Source organism: Scleropages formosus, chromosome 24, assembly GCF_900964775.1.
Source record: "Scleropages formosus chromosome 24, fSclFor1.1, whole genome shotgun sequence".
Taxonomy (NCBI): Eukaryota; Metazoa; Chordata; class Actinopteri; order Osteoglossiformes; family Osteoglossidae; genus Scleropages; species Scleropages formosus.
This window is the reverse complement of record NC_041829.1, coordinates 11280651-11301501: the sequence shown is the minus strand read 5'-3', so window position 1 is coordinate 11301501 and position 20851 is coordinate 11280651. Positions and strand designations below refer to the sequence as shown.

Here is a 20851-nt window from a genome sequence, read left to right as displayed (position 1 = left end):
ATTTATCACCTAATTGTATTTATTTATAAAACAAATATCATTGCGTGACAATGTTAAATGACACTTTGTCATGACACGGGATTTTATTTTCAAATACATACACAGAGGGGTCTCAAATGACGCGAGAGTTATGATCTTCAAACGTGCGTATTTCCTATTTCACATATTTTAAAAAAATCCTCATTGAAAACAATAGTGTTAAGTGCAATACTAGTGCTTATAGAGTAAAGTAAGACTTGAAACATCCTCAATGCAGCTAGTTCCTGGTATTGGCATTTGAGATTCAAATTATTTTGACTCGCGTCACGTGGTCAATGCAATGCATTGTAATATACTTGAGCGCAATTGGTGTTATTTTATAATCGTGTAGCTCAAACTCAAGTAAAACACAAAGCCAATATTAAAAAGGTGTTCCTATATTTAGCCTTCACTTCGCAAACCAGGGAACGTGAAGCACCGCCCTTGATGACGTTGGTCGCAGAGATTTCATACTCTTCCAGTGGATTGGTGGTAGCTTTTCCTTCCGTCATTGGTCAGTTTTCATGTCGTTTTAGTGACGACAGAAGGTGGGCGGAGGGCGCCGCCGCTGTTCTCTTCTGTGATAGGCTTCGCGTGGCACATACGGCGTGACAGAGGAAAGGCTAAACATGGATACGGAACTGTAATAAATTAAAATATAACTATTAAAAAAGAAATGAAAGTCGCCACAGTGGCCTTTTACGGCTCTGTCCTGGGACTTCTGGGGATGGGTCTACGGGAGCTGCTGGCAGGGTTCGAGGAGAACAGGTGCAGCATGACGTACATGTTCGAATACCCCGAGTACCGGGTGAGTACCAACCGTAACCGTCCAGCTCCAGGACTGCTGCCCGTCATGACGAATACGCAATAATAATAATAACAATGATAATGACGCTAATAATAATCGTTTGGAAAACAACCCAGCTGCAGGGCTGTGTGTCATGTCAGCTCACCTGCTCTTGCGTGTGTGTGGAGCGGCGGGTTCGAGTCGAATGGACCAGTGAGACAAGCCGCGTGCGGTGCGACGGAACCGTCAGAGAGAGTGTCGCGCGGCTTCATAATTTTTCGATATGTACGTTAAATAACCATTCGCGGACCTGCCTGCCTGGTGCTGAGCTCCGAAGATATTTGTTCCTGTTTGCGGAGTCTCGTCAGACCTGTCCTGTGAAACAAGTGTGACCGCGCAGACAACACGCGCGCGCACACACATGCACACCACCAGTGGCGATCGCCCGTTGCTTGCTTTAGTTTAGCGCCGCTGATCCTCAGTAAGGGGATTAGCAGGAGACGCAGAGCGCGAGCCAGGGATCATCCGTCACGTCTCTAGACGATCACACCCCCCCCCCCCCAGGCTCAGTGGGCGTTGCAGGTCAGGAGTCACCTGGAGGTATACTACGAGCACTCGAGTTACGGATTTTCAAAGATATGGAAATTATCCAGTTGATATCTTTTACCACCTCTTTTGTTTTAATCTCCATTTTTTTAAGATTTCTTTCCTACTGTCTGTGTGAAAGTTACCTGTATGTATTTCTGGTCCCCCTGCTGAAGTGGCTTCATCATGGTTACAAACAAAGCTTTTGAGTAGGGGTCCGGTGTGACTTTTGTTTGTAAGTTGAGGACTCGGACTGGGTATAGTATTGCTTTTATGGGGCATATTGTGACATAAATTTTCTGGCTAGATTATTTATGCTGTTGAAATTTTCTAGTGTTCACGTTCCTTCTCCAAACAGTTTGTCGTGTTTCCGTACATGCAAACATATATACATGCATTAGTGCTCCATACATTTGTTTGTATGTTAAAGGACACACAGGCATATAAAACACTCACAACATGCTGTCTGAAACCGCTTGTCCCGAGCGGGGTCACAGTGAGCAGAGCCTAACCCGGCAACACAGGGCGCAAGGCTGGAGGGGAAGGGGACACACCCAGGACAGGATGCCAGTCCATAACAAGGCACCCCAAGCAGGACTTGAACCCCAGACCCACCAGAGAGCAGGACCTGGCCAAACCCGCTGTGCCACCGCGCCCCCTGATACATATAAAACACTTTGTTGAAAAGATCTTGAAGTTTTTTAGTAATTCAGATGAAATTGCTTTTGTGCCAGTAATGTAGCCAAGGACATATAAGTAGAGTATTTTTCAATACCAGTGGTCAAAACTGTTTTTTCACTCTCTCTGTGTGTCCAGCGTGTGCAGCTACCCCGGCGGGTGGCCCAGCAGTACCCTGGATATGGGCTGTACCTGTATGGGGAGGGCATCTATGCTCAGGAGACCCGGGGGCTCAAGCTCCGTGGTGCCCCTGTGCTGTTCTTGCCAGGAAATGCAGGCAGTTATAAGCAAGGTGAGATTTACCATGCCTCAGTTGGTGCATATGCTTTCCAGCTGTCTGGGAATGGACACAAATGGAAATGTGGACTTAAGTTACCCAGCTAGTGACCTGTAAGACTGTTCTGGGACATTTTCCTAAAGGTGTAGTGTTATCCAGCATATACTGTATGTGTCTGGGACTTTTGGTCATTACTCATGCAAAGGTGAATACCACCTTCCTGAAGAAATATCATTTTCAGAAAGTATATTTGAATATTGAATGAGCATGCAGCAGATAGTCTCATGGTTAGAACTTCTGCCTTTGGATTTGGAGATCACACATTCGAATCCTAACTCCTGCTATAGGGCCCTTGATCAAGGTACTTAAAGCTGATACAGTAAAAATTATTCTGCTGTACACACACATCATCTAAAACCGCTTGTCCCATGCGGGGTCGTGGGGAGCCGGAGCCTAACCCGGCAGCACAGGGTGAGGCTGAAGGGTGAGGGGACACATCCAGGATGGGACGCTGGTCCGTTGCAAGGCACCCCAAGCGGGACTCGAACCTCAGACCCACCACAGAGCAGGACCCGGTCAAACCCACTGTGTCACCACATCCCCCATTATTCTGCTGTATGAATGGGTAAATCAGTATAAGTAGCTTAACATTGTAAGCTGCTTTGGAAAAAAAGTGTTAGCTAAATGTGTATGTTGTACATAAAGCTACTTTAGTGATGTTAAAAGAGTTCTGACTGATGCCTTTCTGCTGGTGGTGTTAGCACGCTCCCTGGGCTCTGTGGCACTCCGCAAGGCTGAGGACATGGGCAACCGCATCCACCTGAATGTGTTCACGGTGGACTTCAACGAGGAGCTTGTTGCACTCTATGGTGGCAGCCTCCGTAGGCAGACCCTCTTTCTGTACGAGAGCATCAAGGCAATCCTCAAGCTGTATAAGGTCAGGGCTGGTCACGTGACCATTGGGGCTGGGGTCAAAATACACCATTACCCTTATGACAAGGACACAAGCCATCTCAGACTGAGACAGAGTGCTCTGAATCATATTCGCTGTACCCTGTGCTCCCGCCCCAGGATCAGTCAAACCCTCCTTGCAGCGTGGTACTGGTGGGGCACTCCATGGGCGGCGTGGTGGCACGGGCGCTCTTTACCTTGCCCCGTTTTAACCCCCGGCTGGTGAGCCTCATTGTGACGCAGGCATCACCACACCAGGCCCCCGTGCTGCCGATGGACTCCTACCTACTGGGTAAGATGAGGCCGCCACGGTCCACAACTGAGAATGACTTATTTCAAAACAAATTCAGTCTTAAAATTTAGTCAGCTGCAAAAGCCTTACGTGTAAAACTTAACAGCAAGCTGCACCTACTAATATGGATAATTATTTATACAAAACTGGTGTGTGTGCAGTAACCTGTGGTGAAATTGTTTGTGTTTCTACACTGTACTCAGTGTCAAATGTTATACGTTTCAGAGTTCTACTCTGCAGTGAGGGGGCGCTGGCAAGCAGGAGCAGAGGACCTGCACAATGTTACAGTACTGTCGGTGGGTGGGGGCCACAGGGACTACCAGGTGCGCTCTGGCCTGACAGCCTTGCCCTGCTCCCAGGAGGACCCCAGCAAACTCTCCCTAGTGGTAAGAAGGGATACACTCCCCATCCCAGCATGCAATCACACACTTGTCAGAACATCACCTGTACTGCAGAGACAAACACTTAAAAGGAACTTGCTAAAGATTTATGATGGGGCACCATGGGATGTAGCTATATAAATCAGTGTAAGTCAGGGTAAGTAGCTTAGTGTCCCTCATGGTGTAAGTTACAGTGGCGAATAGTGTCAGCTCAGTCAGTTGTTGTTGTTATTAATAATAACAATAATTCTCATGCTGGACTAATGGACAACACTAGCATGGACTATGGTTATGCCTGTATTAAATTTGATGTTGCCATGGTAACCAGTATCTCCTCACCACGTTGAAATGCACAATAACTGCCAGAATCTTGAGGGCTGTGTTGAGTTTGCTCAGAAATTTTCTTGATTCTTTCACTCTCTCTGTGGTGCAGAGCACTGCTGTCCCCAGGACCTGGTTGTCTACTGACCACTTGTCTATCGTGTGGTGAGTACTTGTGTGTGTGTGTGTGTGTGTGTGTGTGTGTGTGTGTGTGTGTGTGTGTGGTGAGTACTGTTGGGTTGGCACCACATTGTTGCTCATTGTCACTGTGGCAGGGGGTCACACTTGGCAGTGAATGCTGCTCTAGGTAATGTGTGTGCGTGCATTGTAGGTGCAAGGAGCTGGTTCTCACCACGGTACGGGCCTTCTTTGACCTCATTGAGCCAGACAGCAGGCAGGTAAGTACTGCATTGTTCTTACATTGTCTCCCACTGTTACTGTGTCCAGCGGCAGGCAGACCACTGCGTTACCTGCATCTGTTGTGCCTAACCAGTTCACCCAGGATCGAGACAAGAGGATGGCTGTGCTGAAGCATCATTTTGTCAGGCACCCAGTGCGTCTTCTGGGGGACCAGGAAAAGGCAGTGGTCACCTTCTCAGGTGAGCAACACAGGTATGATGAGTCTTAGCAAGTGAAAAGAGGAACATACTGAAGGTCTATATAGGTGTGCTGAGGATTCTCTCGTCTCATTGTGTGTTAGGTCCTGCCGAGGGGTGGACAGAGGTCAACACCCTACGGCTGGTCTACAACTCCCACAAGGTCAGCCTCTGCCGTGGAGGTTTTTTCCTCTTCTTTTCAGTTAGAACAGTGCTTCCTGAATCCATGGTCTTAGTCCCAAACCCAAGTGAGGGTCACAGAAAAGAACTATTAGGGTTATTAGAGCATTACTTCAATATCACAAAATGAAATAATATTGTTTTTTGTTGTTTATATCTCACATCTGCCTCTGCTCTTGGGCATATCATCAGTGATGTTACCTGTGGTCATGGGGTTGGTCTTTCAGCATCCACAACACTAAAATAGTAATTAAAGTAGGTTAGTTGTGAATTATAATTCATCCACATATGCTTAATGTAATAATGCTTGAATCAGTTGTCGTCCAATACTCATCCGTCAAACAGACCAGCGAGAAGTCTGTTAAGTGGAACTCTTATCCGAATATGATATTATTGGTGGTGTTGTAATTTTAGCAAATTTAGAGTAGATCACCCACAAAATGATATAGTTCTATGGTTGTCACTTAGAAAATCTTTGTCTAATGAAGTCTTGCTTTCATATAAACTTGTTTTTCTATTTCATTAAAAATCTATACATATCAGGCATTAATTCAGTAAAACTATACTCATCTCATTTATTTAGTCTCCCGATATCCGCTTCTTCCACATGCTCGATGTGAGATCATTAATACCACTTATGTTAATCGGTCCAGATTGTCATTTATACAGAGCATGACATTGAGTCCAGCCCAGGAAATTTGGTCCAGCTTCATAATCTGAGACCCCATTTGATAATTTTGCTAAGTGGTTGTGTGAGCTAGGCTGAGATGTACTGCACTGTGGAACTGTTTACTCAAACTCTCAGCTTTCTTCTTACTCCAACTAGTCTATGCACACTGTCCCAGTAAGCTTACTTTATGAAATCATTCTTTTAATGACTGTGAATTGTTTTAAATATAATACCTTTGTAAATGACATTTTTTCAAATAGCCATAACTCTACAGATCATGAATGTGTGGCTACCGCTGTGGGGGGTGGAGGGGGTTCCATTACTATTGTAACTACAGACTTAAAAAAAAAATCTGTAATGTACAAGGGTGACAAGGCTTTTAGATATGGGCCCATGTTTACTACTACAACCATTAACAAGTAGATTCCCAAAAAAGTAAAACTGCAGAAAATTTGAATGTGTTACAGTACTTTTCCTTTATTAATCAGCATCCTTTGGGGTGATTTTGGGGTAAATGTGGGAAGGACTCAAAAAGAATTGGAATGTATCCCCATAAGAAATAATGGAATTAGTAATTTCATCGTCTCCAGGTCATTATCCTCAGGAATGAATTTGGACCAGATTACGGGGTATATATGAATAAGCAAAAGATGATGAAATTTGAATTGTCACTATCACTGTATGCACCAGCGTTTATGTCTTCTAGGCCAGGACAAAGTAGTATCTGGGGTGGCTGACAAAGCCGTTTGGGGACCGCAGAGTTGAACATTGAACTTTATGCAGTTTTGCACTGGTCTAGAACACCATGTGAAGGCCCTAATAGGATTGCGTCTCTGTATGTTACACAGGAGCCTGGGATGAAGTATTTCCTATTTGCCCTCTCTGGGCGCAGAAAGGCCTACAGTCACTTCCATTGCCGGAGCAGCAGCTTGGTAAGCGGAGTGTTGTGATGTTGGCTGCTGAGATGTGAGGTGAGAGCTGTGGATGTGATGCGAGGCCACTTGCTCTGTGTTGCAGGACATGGTGAGCTGGCTGTATGGATGTACCCAGATGAATGGTTCGGTGTGGTAAGTACCACACCATCTAACTCTGCTTTGGCATCATCCCCATCTTCACTATACTGCCCACATGGCCAGCAATATTAGGGACCAGCAAACATATTTGTTTTGTAATTATCCCTTTTGTAGCTGTGTGTGTGTTTTTTTCGTTTCAACTTATCCTTTTCTTCAGAGAAGGATGATCAGTTATGTGAATAAAAGTAATGTGCTGGCTGCTTTAATTGTTCATTGTCTACAGTGTGTAAAACATTAATTTTTCCCCTTTTTTGACATAAATTGTCTTTTTAATAAATGGAAAACTTGGTTTAACATTCCCAGACTACTTTTTACCATATAAACCAGTATCAATATTTAAAATTAATGTTCTGCTGGTGTGATTTACTGAAGTGGTTGTATACGTATGGCCTTTCACAAACATTACTGCCAGGTTGGGCCTGAGAGCAGGTGCTGTGTAGAGGGGACATGAAGATGGGTTGTGGGAAGGGTGTGATGCTGATAGGAGAGAAGCAAACAGATGAGGCACAGCAGCCATAGAAGATGTCTTGCTCATCCTTTTGATAGCCTCCAAGGCGTGGACCTCTCCTGGGGAACAGAGCTGCTGCCGGCATACAAAGTAAGCCTTGTCCTCGCTCAGACACTCGAATCAGCTCCCCAGCATCCTGTGTTTTCTGTGGTGTGATTGTTTCTGCTGTGGGTCACTCTCTTCAGGTAGTGACAGTGAAATTGAGTGAGCTGTCCTCTGTGTCCCACCTGGTCATCGGTGCCTCCAACCTCAGCGGCAGACAGGTAGCTGGTCCTGCCCTGCTGCTTTCAGTTGAACAGGGAACACACAACTTTAATATTATATCTGCACAGTATACTCTTCACTTGCCAAATAGATTTAATTCATTCAGTGAAGTCATCCTGTTAGGCAAATTTCCATTGTTAGGGGGTTACTGTTGGTTGAATTGTTAGTGTGACAGGAAGTAGGAAGCAAGAAGTATGGAAGAGGCATAGTATCAGTATGCTTTGCAAAGTGAAACAGATAGTAGGCAGTGAATGAAATATCTGTTGTGGGTTTGAAAGTACAGCATTAGCTGACATAAATGCCAATGGTACTGAATAATAAGTCCATTGTATGAAAAAATTGTTTATATTTTCGTAAGCTATTGAAGCTGTTGTATTGTTCCACTGTACAGGATCCTCTTATACAAGGGAGGGGTATATTACATGTCTTTTGACCAATCCTGATGCATGTATGGATGGGCTGTCACTTGTGTGTGACCTTTCCTTCCCGTGTTCCCCACAGTTCAGTGTGGAGTGTGAGTGGCTAAACCTGGAGGCCCGGGAGGTATCCATACCCGTCCCACACATCCTGTCCCTCGGTAAGTGTCCTGCACAGACAGACTCCAGGCACATCACTGTGAGACAGGTTGACTAAGCCAGACTGTCATTATCACCATCGCCACCATCATCATCTTCATTATTATGCTTTCTGTAACCATGCCTGTGAAGTCTAGTCCATCATTAGGTGAAAATTAAAGGCAACATTAAAATGTAATGAAAATCTTTGGCACTGTGTAAATTTGTATGTCATCTTGATACAGTCTTAGCCATAAATTTATTAGCATATATTATTAATAGGGCATATACTATATGTGGAACAATCTCTTGAGTCCTTCTTATAACTCATGAAGAACTTGTGTACTCATGAAATATTTATTTTTGCGACATCATTTTCTGACAGCTTGTTTATGTAAAGTCCTCAGTCATGCAGAAATTGTGTTTCCAAGTTTTAGTAATTTTGTAGAAACAGAGCTGTGGCAATGAAATCGCTGTACTTTTATAGCCAGGGAATTTAGAACATAATGTAAACATCACACAATAACAGATGCGCTGGAGACTGTTGCATTATTGTGTAATTGTTATAGAGATTATAGTAGTACAGGCTGATTCTGAGTGAAGTTTTCTGCGTTTCAGGTTTTACTGTCAGTGACGTGACCCTGAACTCCACCGGCCTTCTTCACACTGTACAGCTGCAACACTTCCACCAGGTGAAGACCCTTCTGTCATCTCTCTCACCCGCAGTTGGCACAGAGCAGGGATCAGAGCACAGTGGTGATTGTCCTGCAGTGTGTCTGTGTAACAGTGCTCCTGTTTGCATGCAGGTGTATCAGGCTTTCAGGATCACCATTGTGGGTCAGTGCAAAGCTGCCAAAGGTGAGCTAACTCCCTTTTGCTCCTGTCATGCAGTGTGGGGAAAGGGCACACGGGTTGTCACCATGGACTCGTTCAGAGTGACTGCAGACAGATGTGTGCACTTTATTCTACCTGGAAGCACATAATAAACATCAGCTTTGTGGTCAAATATGAGTCAGTTGAATGTGTGTGACTGTGTGTATGATGTGTCTCTTCTGTCCTGCCGTGCTTCCCTCTGCAGACCGGCTGCCCAGTGTGTACAGGCTGGTGGTGCCGTGGTTCCGTGAGGACTTCTTCACCACTGCCAAGTGTGTAAACTCCCATTCCTAGTGTTTCCTCATCCTTACGTCTTATCCAGATCAAACCCACAGACGTAATGGGCTCCCTGCCTTCTTCTCTGTCTTTCAGCGTGCCGTCAGTCACTGAGATAGCCGGCATGTTACACACCAGCAGACCTGACAACAGTTCCAGTGTGCTTTTGCAGCTCCACACTGCCCCCAACTGCCAGTACAAGGTTGTACAGTGCGTCAAATCCTTCAGGAACACACTTCACACAGCAGTGATTTTCGTATGCATACAGGTTACTCACTTGGTTCTAAGATGATGTTGTTTTTCTTGACCCAGGTATCAATACGGACATCCTTCATCAAAGTCCTTGGCCAGGTAATCCATTGCTGCAAGCCCAGAAAAATACAGAGTCATTAAAGCACACAAGACACACTGTGAGAACCTGTCCACCCACCTGTAAAGCTGTAATCACAGTCTGCTGGATGTACATTCAAGTGTGAATGTCTCAGTTCATTGTGCAGTCTGTGTCAGACTGTAAGGGCAGTAACTGTGTGTGTCCCCAAAAACTTAGTTATCGTTATTGTTTTCTTGAACATTGCTTTTCAGAAAATGTATCTGTATAAATGCCTGATTCACAGTTTGTATTTGTACGTGTTAATGTTAGTATCTGATATCAAACAAATAATGGCAGCACAGTGAGTAGCATCACTGCCTCACAGGACCTCAGTAATCAATTTGTGTTGAGTTTGCATGTTCTCCCTGTGTCTGTGACTCACAGCCCAAGGACACGGAGTTCAGGTGCATTGGTGATACTAAATTGCTCGTAATGTGTAAATGGTGAGCGTGTGCTCATGTGGCTACCCTGCAATGGTTTGACATCCTGTCCAGGGTTTACCCTCTCTCAGCCTCCAGGATAGGTTCTGGTTCACCACAACCCTGCTCAGGACAATCAGTTATTGGAATTAGATGAATGATTAATTAGACTAAGCAGCAATTTGCTAGAACTGAGCAAAGCGTAAAGGGTCAATCATGTTGTAATTCCGTGTGTGTGTGTGTTTGTAACAGAGAGAGTGTCCCTCACCTTTAGGGGGCATTTTTTTAATCTTTTTGAAGAAATTGTCAACGCAGGGATTGTAAATCCCAAAAAATGTATTGTAGAAACACAGCCACAAACAGTTGATTTTGTTTTAAAGTTTACACAGCTTAAGTAATACTAAAGTGCAAAAACAATTAAAAAAAAAAAAAAATGTTTTGAGGTTTGCTGAATGGGAGTGAGGAGTTCTTGATTTAATAAAAACGAGAATGAATTGGAAATACAGAAAAAACAAATGTGTCTGTGTTCAGGTGTTGCGGTTCTGTGGCCAAGCACTTCCGGTCTACACTGCGATAGGTTTGCTGCTTGCCTGTGAGGGCCAGCTGAACTCCTTAATCAAGACAGGTGAGCTGGTGCAGTATGTAGCATCACCCCAAGTGTGTGGGAGTCTGCGCAGCATCACTCTGACAGCTATACAGCACCGTAAGGGATTATTGTAACCTCACTGCGTGTGTCTGACTGCTTTCAACCTGCAGGTCGCCCTTTAGAGATGAGTCAGGCTGCCGCTGGGGCTGTGCAGCTACACAAAGTGCACTTACCGGTTTACCTGCTGCACTTACTACTACGGTGAGCACCCTCTGCAGACCTGCATCTCTCAGCCCTTCACCACTGCCGTTGTCATCTTACTCCCACCCTCTCTGTGTATTATAGGGTCAGCTGGTTCCAGAGCTGCTGGTCTGTACTGTCCCTGCCCGCAGTGGACGTGCTGCCCCTGTCAGGGCTGAATGTGGGCAATTCTGAGGAACCGGGGCTGTTGCGGCCCACTGAGGACTGGACCCACCTGCTGGGCGGGCTGCTGCATGTCCTGGGTGCCGCCGTGGCATTCTGGGGCGGCGCGCTCTTCCGGCTGTCTCTCCGCATGCTCTCCCTGCTGCTGGCCCCATTACACAGGCAAGGAGACAAGCCAGACTCATGAATGAAAACTTTATTAATCCCCAGAGAAAAGCTTCATAAAATGATCTGACATCATGTTTGATGACAAACACTGCTTTTTTTCTGCCTTGTCACATCACCACAGAATGACCAGTAGTGCATGTAGCCTTGTGTGCAGTGATTCTGTCAAGGCATTTCTCTACCTGGTGTTCAACTTCCTGTGGGCCATCTTCATGTTACCAACACACCCTGTGTCTGTGGGTCCCAACAGGCCCTCTTTGTCTCGGAACACCGGCACGCTGCAGCCCTGGACTCAGCTGCTCCTCAGCTTTGTGCTGGGGCTCCTGGCCTGGGCCTCGTGTGGAGCTCTGGCTTTCAGCCTTGCGTATTTGTGCTACTTGTACCGGGTGAGTCAGGGTACCCTCAGCAAGGCCCACTTCCACCATCCTAGCAGACATGCAATGGTTACTGATGAAAACTTCAGTGAGGTGTCAGCTGAAGCTCCACATGAGCAGTTACTACAGTAGGGTAGAAAACGGCACGGTATGTCAGCTGGTATCCTTCCGTTTGCAAGTCTTGTTTCTTACACACCACTGTAGCGATACTCCTTGTTTGTCCTTGTGCAGGTGCTGAGGCTACTGATGGCACAAAGAACTCTGAGACATGTCCTGAATTTGGTGAGTGATTGAGAATAGTTATTTCCAAATGTGACTGAGAGAAAAGAAATATGAGGGAAAGCCCTGTCAGAACCAGGGCCTTAAACTTAAAAATATGAAATGACTCCGTTATATCTTGTCTTTACTGATGTTTTTCACCACTTGTTTGCTTTTGCCCCTTTTATTTTGGCTATACCTTTTACTTTAGGATATACAGTAATGTCTCAAATATGTGTTGCATGTGACAGTTTGTCATTTGCTCCATCTGTAGACTTGTGAATGCTCCTGGGGACTGTCTTGTTTTGCATTTACAAGAGTGATTTTAAGAACAAGATCAAAGTAGAAATTGCATAGGAATAAAGAGAGAGTTTTTTTTAATTGGTATGTGAGTCTGCAATAAAAAAGTTATTCATTTATTCAGTTAATGCCTTTATCCAAGATGATTCACACTGTTTGATTTGGGAAAAGGTGCATAAGGATCTTTTCGAGCCAGCAGGAAACTCAATGGCTATACATACTTTTCCAATGCACTGCATGTGCATCTGTAAATCAAAGACCTGAAACAGAAAAATTCAATTATGCAAATGACTGCCAAATCACCTTTGAGTTTCGGCCCTCTTGCGCTACTTCATGTGCAGTTTTTAGACCTTGTCACAATAATGTCCAACTTTAGTCGTCTCTTGCTTTCGGTCGATACTCTGCCCTTGTACATCACCCCTTGTAGGCACCCCAGAAGGAGGCAAATGAAGAGGATAGTAGTCAGGAGAGAGTGAACGCACCCGCCTGCTCAAAAGAAAGCAATGGTGGCACTCCTCTGCTTTCCAGCTTGGCACTGCAGGAGGTGACCAGTGATCTGGAACTGCACCTGACCATCTCCATGCTGCTCACATTGCCTCTGATGCTGAGTGCACCTTCTTTGATCCACTGGGCCCGGAGCCTGAGGTATGGTATGCAGATACTCACGCATGCGCACACGCACATCGTTGCTGGTGCATGAGTCGATTTGATCTAATACTTTATATGAAACCTCTTTAACCTTGTTAGGTATACAATATTTGTGTGTGTCATCCAAAACACTCCACTCTATTTGTGTCCCAAAAGAGGAATACTAAGGCTCTGAAATGTTGCCCCCTTGAACTCGGTGCAGGCACACCCTCCAGCTGCGGCCTGACCCCTGCTGGCCACTCGTGCTCCCTCTGCTCACCAGTACTGTCCTGCTGATCAACTGCAGCTCAGCCGCACTGTGCCATAGGTAGGTAGCGTGTGACCTGTTTGCCCCTGGCCTCAGGCGCCTGTCACTGTTTGTGCTCTTTGTGTTCCTCGCAGCATTATTGCACTATTGCTCTGAAAGTCATGAGAGGGGAGTGTCAGTATACATATGTCATACGAATACAATTACATATGTAATATGAAAAGAATTAATTTCCGTTAATTTCTAGAAATCTAACACAATGAATTATCCGTAAAATCTGAGTTTATCTAAGTTTTAAAGTGTCTTGGCAGTGGGTCTATATAAAAGCAGTGTGGGTGGGACAGTGTTTAGGAGGTCAGATTATTATTGCTGTTACTGACCCTTCATTGCTAGTGTATCCAGTATGTCCATATCTTTAACTCTGTTTTTTTTTTTTTTTTTTACTTTTATCATAGCTAGTATAGCTGTACAGTGGGATAACGATACCATTATTTCACTGCTTATGAATTAATGTAATGAATGTAATTACAGTATTAGTATAATACTAATTGTTAGATAAGTAGTTCTTATGTGTAATTTGGTGTGTGACCAGGGTACCCATGACCCTATTGTTGTGTGTTTCTGTTCCAGCAAGCTCTTGACTCCAACTTCTAGACTGGTGCTGCCCCTCTGCGTCGCCATGGTGTTGTTCACGGTGCTGCACCTATACCGTCTGACCCCATTGGTGTGCGTGCCTCTGGGCCTGGTGGCGCTTTCCAGCTTTGTTTGAGCACGCCTGTCAATAAGGCTGTCCCACAGTGATCTGTTCTCTCACTGTGTGACTGATGACTGACTGCAGCTTCCAAACAGGGTCTTTGCCTGGCAGTGGTGTTGTCAGTGTTGCCAACATACTGTGGTGTCTTTTTTTTTTTTTTCCTTTTTTTTTTTTTTGTCCATGTGCTTTTGGGTCTTACTTGACTGACAGCAATGTACAGTCTACTGTCTCTCCCTACCCCTTCCTGGCACATTTCTCACCCATAACACCCCACTGTCAGTCAGGGTCCAGCTTTCTGTTCTTCACTCTTAGCCTTAAAGAATCAGTAAGGCCTCCAGGTAGGAGGGTCTCAGTGTTGACTAGGACCAGTGGTGTTCAGGTTCTGCAGTGAGTAGAGTGTAGAAAGCCCAGTGTGGTGTGTGTCTTGAACTAGGCTCTGCGGTCACCACGATATGTGTGTAAACTCTGTAAGATACTGATTGTGTGATTTGTGTGTGGAGCTTTGGCATATGTCCCTACCACTTTTTCAGCTTCTGCCTTGAGCTGATTGGAGGGGCAACCACAGCAGTGGTAAACAAAAGGATTTTTATATTTAGGGATCAGATTGTCCTTTTTTTAATTTAAATATTTCTTTTTATAGTGTTTTGTACAGATCTAAGCGTTCCAGTGGTCTGCGTCCACTCCCTGTGAGCCAGGCCTTGCTTCCCCTTCTTCCCTGTCACAAAGAAGGAATGGGACCACCTAAAAGGGTTACCTGCCATTGTCTCACATTGAGTTCCAGCCCTGTAACCACACCCACTCCTAACCCCTTAAGTTTTATCATGCCTCCTTTATATATGCGTGCGTGCGTGCGTGCGTGCGTGCGTGTGAGAGAGAGAGAGGGAGAGAGGGAGAAACCGGTTGAGGAATTCAGTGTGAGAAGCTTGGAGATGGAGGATACAATGGGTTTGTCACTTTCTTGAACCCTGTTTGCCCTATCTGAGTGTCAAAAGCCGACTGGGAGAAACGCAGCCCTATGAGAAAAGGCTGCCTAGTGCCCCAGCAGTGTTTCAGAGTTGATCTGCCATGTTGGTTTCAGTTGTGTATTTCTGTACAGCCCACCCTCCTGTAGACTTGCAAAGACGCTCTCCAGAAGGATATAAACTTCTGCCGGAGGGGCTTCTCTTAGCAGCTGTGACCCACTCTAAAAACTCTGAGGTTTCTGAAGTCCACAGAGCAGCAAGGATCTGTGCAGTGCAGCTGCAGCACCCACTTTCTGCCCTGCCCAAAGCCCCATTGACCTTCACTGTGATAAACCTCATGGGCCTCTGGTGCCTTCTAGCAGTAATGCCCCGTACACGTGTTGGTTGGACCACTGTCATTCCCCCTGGTTTCAGTTGTGGCAAGGAGGGGAGGGAGGGCAGGTGTCCACTCACACAGATGGTCCAGAAGAAGCAGAAATGGTTTCTGTTGTACAACATCAACCACAGTTGTTTCTCTTATTGTTGTCAGTTTTGTGTCCCTGCAGAGCAGGTAGTATGTTCAGGATACAGTTGGGTTGGGAGCTTCAGCCCATAGCCATGTTCTTCTCCATGTTGGTTCCCACCAGAACTGTTTTGTGGGTGTCCTCTCCATCTGTCACTACTTGGTGACACACATGTGCAGCCTGTACTGTGAATGTACCTGTGTTGATGTCAATGTGTGACAACAGCAGTGAGAGGTGTGTCTATGAGAGAGAGGGAGGGAAGGAGAGAGAGATCAAGAGAATGCAATGTCTGCTGTGACCAAACATTACCAACAACAAAAAACTACAGGCATAAACCTGTGGGTTAAAAAAGAACAATCCTAAGATATTTACGTGGAATATGATAGTGTTTTATATTACTATGATTGTGATTTGTACTCTTATGCCATGTGCTCTTGCTGTGCTTTTTCAAGTTTTTGACACCAGCTGTATATAGAACAATCAGGGGCCTTGTGGTCCAGTGCCAGTGGGTCTGTTGCTAGGCAACAGCACACAGTTCATGGTCTACCAGCCTGTGTGGGCTTGCTGTTGTCGGCATAGAGCCAGCTCCGCAGTTTTGCCACGCAGGCACGTGGGAGAGCGGTGGTGTCTATGGTGGCTCCACGGCATACTCAAATTACCACACTTAGTGCATTGTAGTCGGCTGTGAAATGTTCATGTACTCTATGGACATCAATGAAGCATTGACGTTGTGAAATGTCACGCTCCTTGTGTATATAACTTCGTTGTGAGCCGCGCTGTGTGTGTGTGTGTGTGTTTCTGCTGCAGTGATATGTAGACGCATTGGAGAAATGCATATCAGTGGTTTTTGTCTAACACAAGCCCAGCACACTGAATTCTCTTCCCTCACCGGCACAACATGCCGTCTCTGGTCAAGCACGTATGATCGCTCACATAACCTAGGCTTTCTTATCGAGGCTCATCCTTAACTTGGCCTTTCTTATCAAGCCTAACCCTTAACTCTAACCCAGAACAGACTAAGGGAGAACAGTCCAGTCTAGCCCTAAGAGCCACTGGTCAAATGCCATGTCTAGTTCTTTGCTCATCTTTCGATCTCACGTGACCAGTTTGTCACTTCTGAAATGTTAGTGTCCATAAAAACCCAACAGCCATTTACCTGTGGGATCCTCCCTGGGAACGTTGTCCCCTGGCTCTGCATTACCCCGTGTGAGCGCGGTTTCTTTGCGGTGGTGCCACAGACCCATGTGCCCAGTTCTCAGGTAAAAGCAATGTTTCAACTGAGATGTTGTTGTAATGGTTAGTAATATTTTTACTAATTTTGATTTTCTTTAAATAGTGCTATTTGTACACACTACTGTTGTTGGAATTAAAGTGATAACGATGTTGACTGTGTCTTGCTAAATGACTGTTTAGGAGCCCCGACGTGAGCTTGAAGCAGTGAAGGACACACTCATGGCACCAAGTGTTCAAGTGAAGTGCTCCTTACAAGATGTAAATATCTAGATACATTTGAGAGAGCCAGAAGTTTCTTTATACATTTACATTTATTCATTTAGCAGACACTTTTCTTCCAAAGTGACATACATCTCAGAGAAAAAATTAAATGAATGCATTACATTAACAGAAGGAGCAATTTGGATGCAGATGTGTGATTCTAGATTGCAGTTAATGTCAAAATCCGCCATATGAACCGGTACATTTCATTTATTAATTTAGCTGATGCTTTCTTCTAAAGTGATTTACAATGTTAAGGTATCTACAATTATTTTACCCATTTATGCAGCTGGGTAATTTTACTGTAGAAATATAGGGTAAGTACCTTACTTAAGGATGCTGCAGCAAGAGGTGGGACTCAAACCTGCAACCTTTGAGTCTAAAGGCAGTAGCGCTAACCACTACGCTACCAGCTGCCTATTGTGTATAACTAGTATTCATGATACAAGTAGCTGCATAAAGGTTTATCCATTATTCAACAAATTGTTACTCAAGATCTGGGGAGAAGTGATTTCAGTTTTGAGACCCTTCTTCAATGTAGAGAGAGATTCAGCAGTTCTGCATGAAAGGGGGTGGTCATTCCACCACATCGGACCAGAACCAAAAACCTTTGTGGTTTTCATTTTGGACCTTTCCTGCATGGGACCACCCAGTGGGCAGAGGTGTAGGAACATAGCAGTCTGGTTGGTGTGTACTGAGTGATCAGGTCTTGTAGATACCGAGGAGAAGATCCATTGATGGTTTTGTAGGCATTAACCGAAGTCTTGAATTTTATCTGGGCAGCTATAGGAAGCCAATGCAAAGAGACGAGGAGGGGTGATACATGGGAACGCTTTGACAGGTCAAACACAATTAGTACAGCAGCGTTCTGTATCAGCTGGAGAGGTCTGATGGCAGAGGCCGAAAAGCCAGATAGGAGAGAGTTGCAGTAGCCCAGGTGGGATATTGCCATGGCCTGGACAAGTAATTGTGTAGTCTGTTGTGAGATGGGGCAGATCCTGTGGATGTTAGGGTTGTGGCTTCCATATGTAGAGAAAGACATGCTTGAATCAATCTTTACTCTCAAGTTCTTAGTTGATGAGGTCAGCAAAATGAATGAGTTGTCCAGTTTGATAGAGTTCTTGAGAGGAAGACAGACCAGCTGGGAGGTGAAGGATCTCTGTTTTGGAGAGGTTGAGTTATAGTATGTAGTGATCAGACATCCGGGCAGAGATGTCTCGGCGGGAGACTGCAGCGTGCGAGGAAATGTCTGTAGCTTCAAGTAGAATGGAAAGGAAGATCTGGGTGTCGTTGGCATGGTGGTAGGAAAATTCATGGGAAGCGATTACAGGCCTGAAGAAATAGGTGTAGATTGGGAAGAGTAGGGGGGCCGGTACCGGGCCTTGTGGTATGCCAGTTGAGAGAGGCCATGCCAAACTGTTTAATAGGATCTGTCTGATAGTGAGCTCCATTTCCTTGCAGTTCCTTTGATGCCAAGCTGTCCAAGGAGAGTAAAATCCACTGGCTGACAAGTGTCGAATGTCAAGGAGAATGAAGACTGAAGAGAAGGAGGCTGTTCTTGCCGGCTGGGTAACACCATTATTTTAAGTCTGCGTGATATGGTTTTTATTGAGGGGAAAAAAAAAAACTCATTACAAGTAAGTGCATGTTATTTATAAATATAAAAAATGTTATTGTTATTAGTGCAAACCGGTTGTTGGTACCTGACAAGCTCTTTATTAGTTCTACAGCTTCCACCGTGAAACACACAGACACGTGGGAAGAAAATGTGAAACAAGAATGATAGAACATGTTTTTTAAAAAAAAAAAAAAGTTTAATTCATGCAAAGCAGCACAAACAAGGAGGAACAAACAGAGGGAAAAAGATAAATCCAGAACACAAATAATGAGAATCGGATGCTTTTTTAAACACACATAAGATCGTTACTGAGTAATTTAAAGAGTAGATATTTAAGTGAATCAGCTAAGGCTGAGCAGCATTACAAGGGCCATACAGTAATTGTGTCCTCATGCAGTTTGATTGCCACTGTGTCACACCAAGGTAAAGTTTACCATTAACCATCACGGAAGTGTTTTTTTTTTTTTTTTTTTTTTTTTTAAGCGCATGGCCAAGGACAATAGGGGGAAAAAACTATAAAACATTTTGTTCAGATATCTGCCCTGTACCAAAGCCCATGCCATTTGTTATAAGGAAAGTTTGATGTCCATTTTTGCAGGTTTTCTTAAATTCCTGTGAGAGAGAGACATGGTTAATGTCCATCACTCAAAAAGTCCTAAAAAAAAAAAAAAATCGTAAAAAGTCAACCCTTGAAGAATAAAAACATAAATATAGCAATGCTGCTAATTTGCCAAAAACAAGCAATGTTAAGATCTTTTCGTTAAGTATGCACACAAAATCTCATTAAAATATTCCAGTATCCTTTCTGTGCCTTTTAAAGTAGTTTTATAGTGTAGAAATTAGAGGTGCGCCCAACCACTTATCCACTAACGCATCACATTTGTATTGAGTCACTCCCCATTACTGCTTGCCCTGGTCAATGTTCTGAGCCTATCCCAGAATCAGCAGGTGTAATGTTGGGGAGTACACCCTGGACGAGACACCAGCCCATCACTAGGTAGCCACAGAGACACACACACACAGAATGACAGAAGTTTAGCATCAACAATTAACCTGAACTGCATGTCCTTTGGCAGAAATGTAGTCTTATTACTGTTATACAAGTTCCCTACAGAGAGACAGACACTTTACTGATCTTGAAGGAGGCTCTATGTGGCTACACCACTGTACATACAATAAAGTGACCAAAGATACTGAAATAAGTTACCACACTAAGAAAAGTGTAAGGGTGTGCAAATGAACAAGAAGCTGCACTGACAGCTCGGTAGATCCCTGACAGCAAAACGACACTTTACACAGCCGGGGGTGTAACATTCTTTGCCCTCATCTAAAAACTGTTGCAACATGCAGAATATGAAATATCTACATTGAAAAATTATTTAGGTGACATGTAACTACACCTGTTTTATGCATTTCTAAAGAACTTATGTTTATGGTTGGCATAGTATACATTATTATACAAACATTCTGCACCCATTATAGAATCTAATGGCACAAGCTGAATGTACTAATAAGAGCTTTCATGTGCATTTCATGGTATTTTTCTATTGAAACTATGTTGTAAAAACTAAACATTGTTTTAGTGCAATGCTTAACATTTATTCTTTTTTATGAAGTGCTTTCAAGTGCCACACATCAGTTAAAATTGGAATTCATGATCACATTCTTTCAGCTTTAATGCTTTAAGTACATTCTTGTACCAATTATTTCCTGTACCACAATACTGCAAGTTTGTAATTTTAATGCTTGTAGCCTAAAACTATCCAAATATGAGAAAAGCTGCTTCCATCTAATGACAGGGCCAGTCTAACACTATAGGATGCTTCTTAGAAATTTCACGTTTGGGCCCTTAAATTTCTTTGACAATTAAACACTTTTCAACCTTTGCTTGGAGGCTTGAAAAACAATGCAGACAATTTTAGACAAATTATATTTATTCATATTCAGTCTGATTCCATCCAATACCTTCTTCCAGAACCATTACAACAAATGTCACCTATACAAAATAAGAAGTTACATACAAAACTCTGAACAAAAATAAATCTGGGACTAAATTAACGTAGAAAATCCGGAGCTGAAATAAAATATTGCATAAAATATATCAAACCAAAATGTGTCGGATCGAGCCAAGCTATGCTTAATCTTATTTGCATCACTAGAGCAACAGCCAGACACAAATTCAGTTAAGCGGAATGGAGACGAAAGGAACATACATTCATTGCGTTTCTTTGCACATATAACAGTCCCTGATATTTTTTTTTTAAACATGTAACTAACAATGGTCAACACACTCACTATGAAACAGAGGTAACATCCATCTTCTGTACATGTAAGGCTATAATACTATGGGCTCCTAGTGGTTACTGCTTGCAGTCCTGTGCAATTTTGCAATTACATGAAGGCTTAATGAATACAGGCAAATATGCACAGTGTATATCAAAAGGCTA

At 44.0% G+C, this 20851-nt stretch overlaps 1 protein-coding gene across 4 annotated transcripts; it reads left to right on the top strand.

The window, feature by feature from the left end:
* Nucleotides 1-561: 561 nt before the first annotated feature.
* pgap1 (post-GPI attachment to proteins inositol deacylase 1) lies at nucleotides 562-20811 on the top strand. Of its 4 annotated transcripts, XR_001966286.2 has the most exons (29): nucleotides 562-826; nucleotides 2207-2360; nucleotides 3107-3282; nucleotides 3417-3588; nucleotides 3814-3974; nucleotides 4402-4454; nucleotides 4621-4687; nucleotides 4783-4888; nucleotides 4990-5048; nucleotides 6584-6667; nucleotides 6753-6802; nucleotides 7355-7406; nucleotides 7502-7579; nucleotides 8082-8157; nucleotides 8753-8826; nucleotides 8941-8992; nucleotides 9213-9279; nucleotides 9380-9485; nucleotides 9596-9634; nucleotides 10604-10697; nucleotides 10829-10919; nucleotides 11004-11243; nucleotides 11497-11632; nucleotides 11852-11902; nucleotides 12606-12823; nucleotides 13029-13133; nucleotides 13704-16551; nucleotides 16706-16783; nucleotides 18248-20811. XR_001966286.2 is itself a non-coding variant. In XM_018755887.2 (28 exons), exons 1-28 carry the CDS (start codon nucleotides 695-697, stop codon nucleotides 18254-18256), a joined length of 2766 nt encoding a protein of 921 aa, XP_018611403.1. In that variant the 5' UTR covers nucleotides 562-694; the 3' UTR covers nucleotides 18257-20811. The 4 variants fall into 4 exon arrangements, 2 of the variants coding, with proteins under 2 accessions (XP_018611403.1, XP_018611404.1); XR_001966285.2 differs by having other exon boundaries at nucleotides 13704-16783; XM_018755887.2 differs by lacking the exon at nucleotides 16706-16783 and having other exon boundaries at nucleotides 13704-13767.
* The last annotated feature ends 40 nt before the right edge of the window (nucleotides 20812-20851 follow it).

Coding starts and splice junctions, on each gene's coding strand:
- pgap1 (XM_018755887.2), top strand. CDS start 695: ATGAAAGTCGCCACAGTGGCCTTTTACGGCTCTGTCCTGGGACTTCTG. Junction 2,361..3,106: donor TGCAGGCAGTTATAAGCAAG/GTGAGATTTACC, acceptor TGGTGGTGTTAG/CACGCTCCCTGGGCTCTGTG. Junction 8,993..9,212: donor TCAGTGCAAAGCTGCCAAAG/GTGAGCTAACTC, acceptor TTCCCTCTGCAG/ACCGGCTGCCCAGTGTGTAC.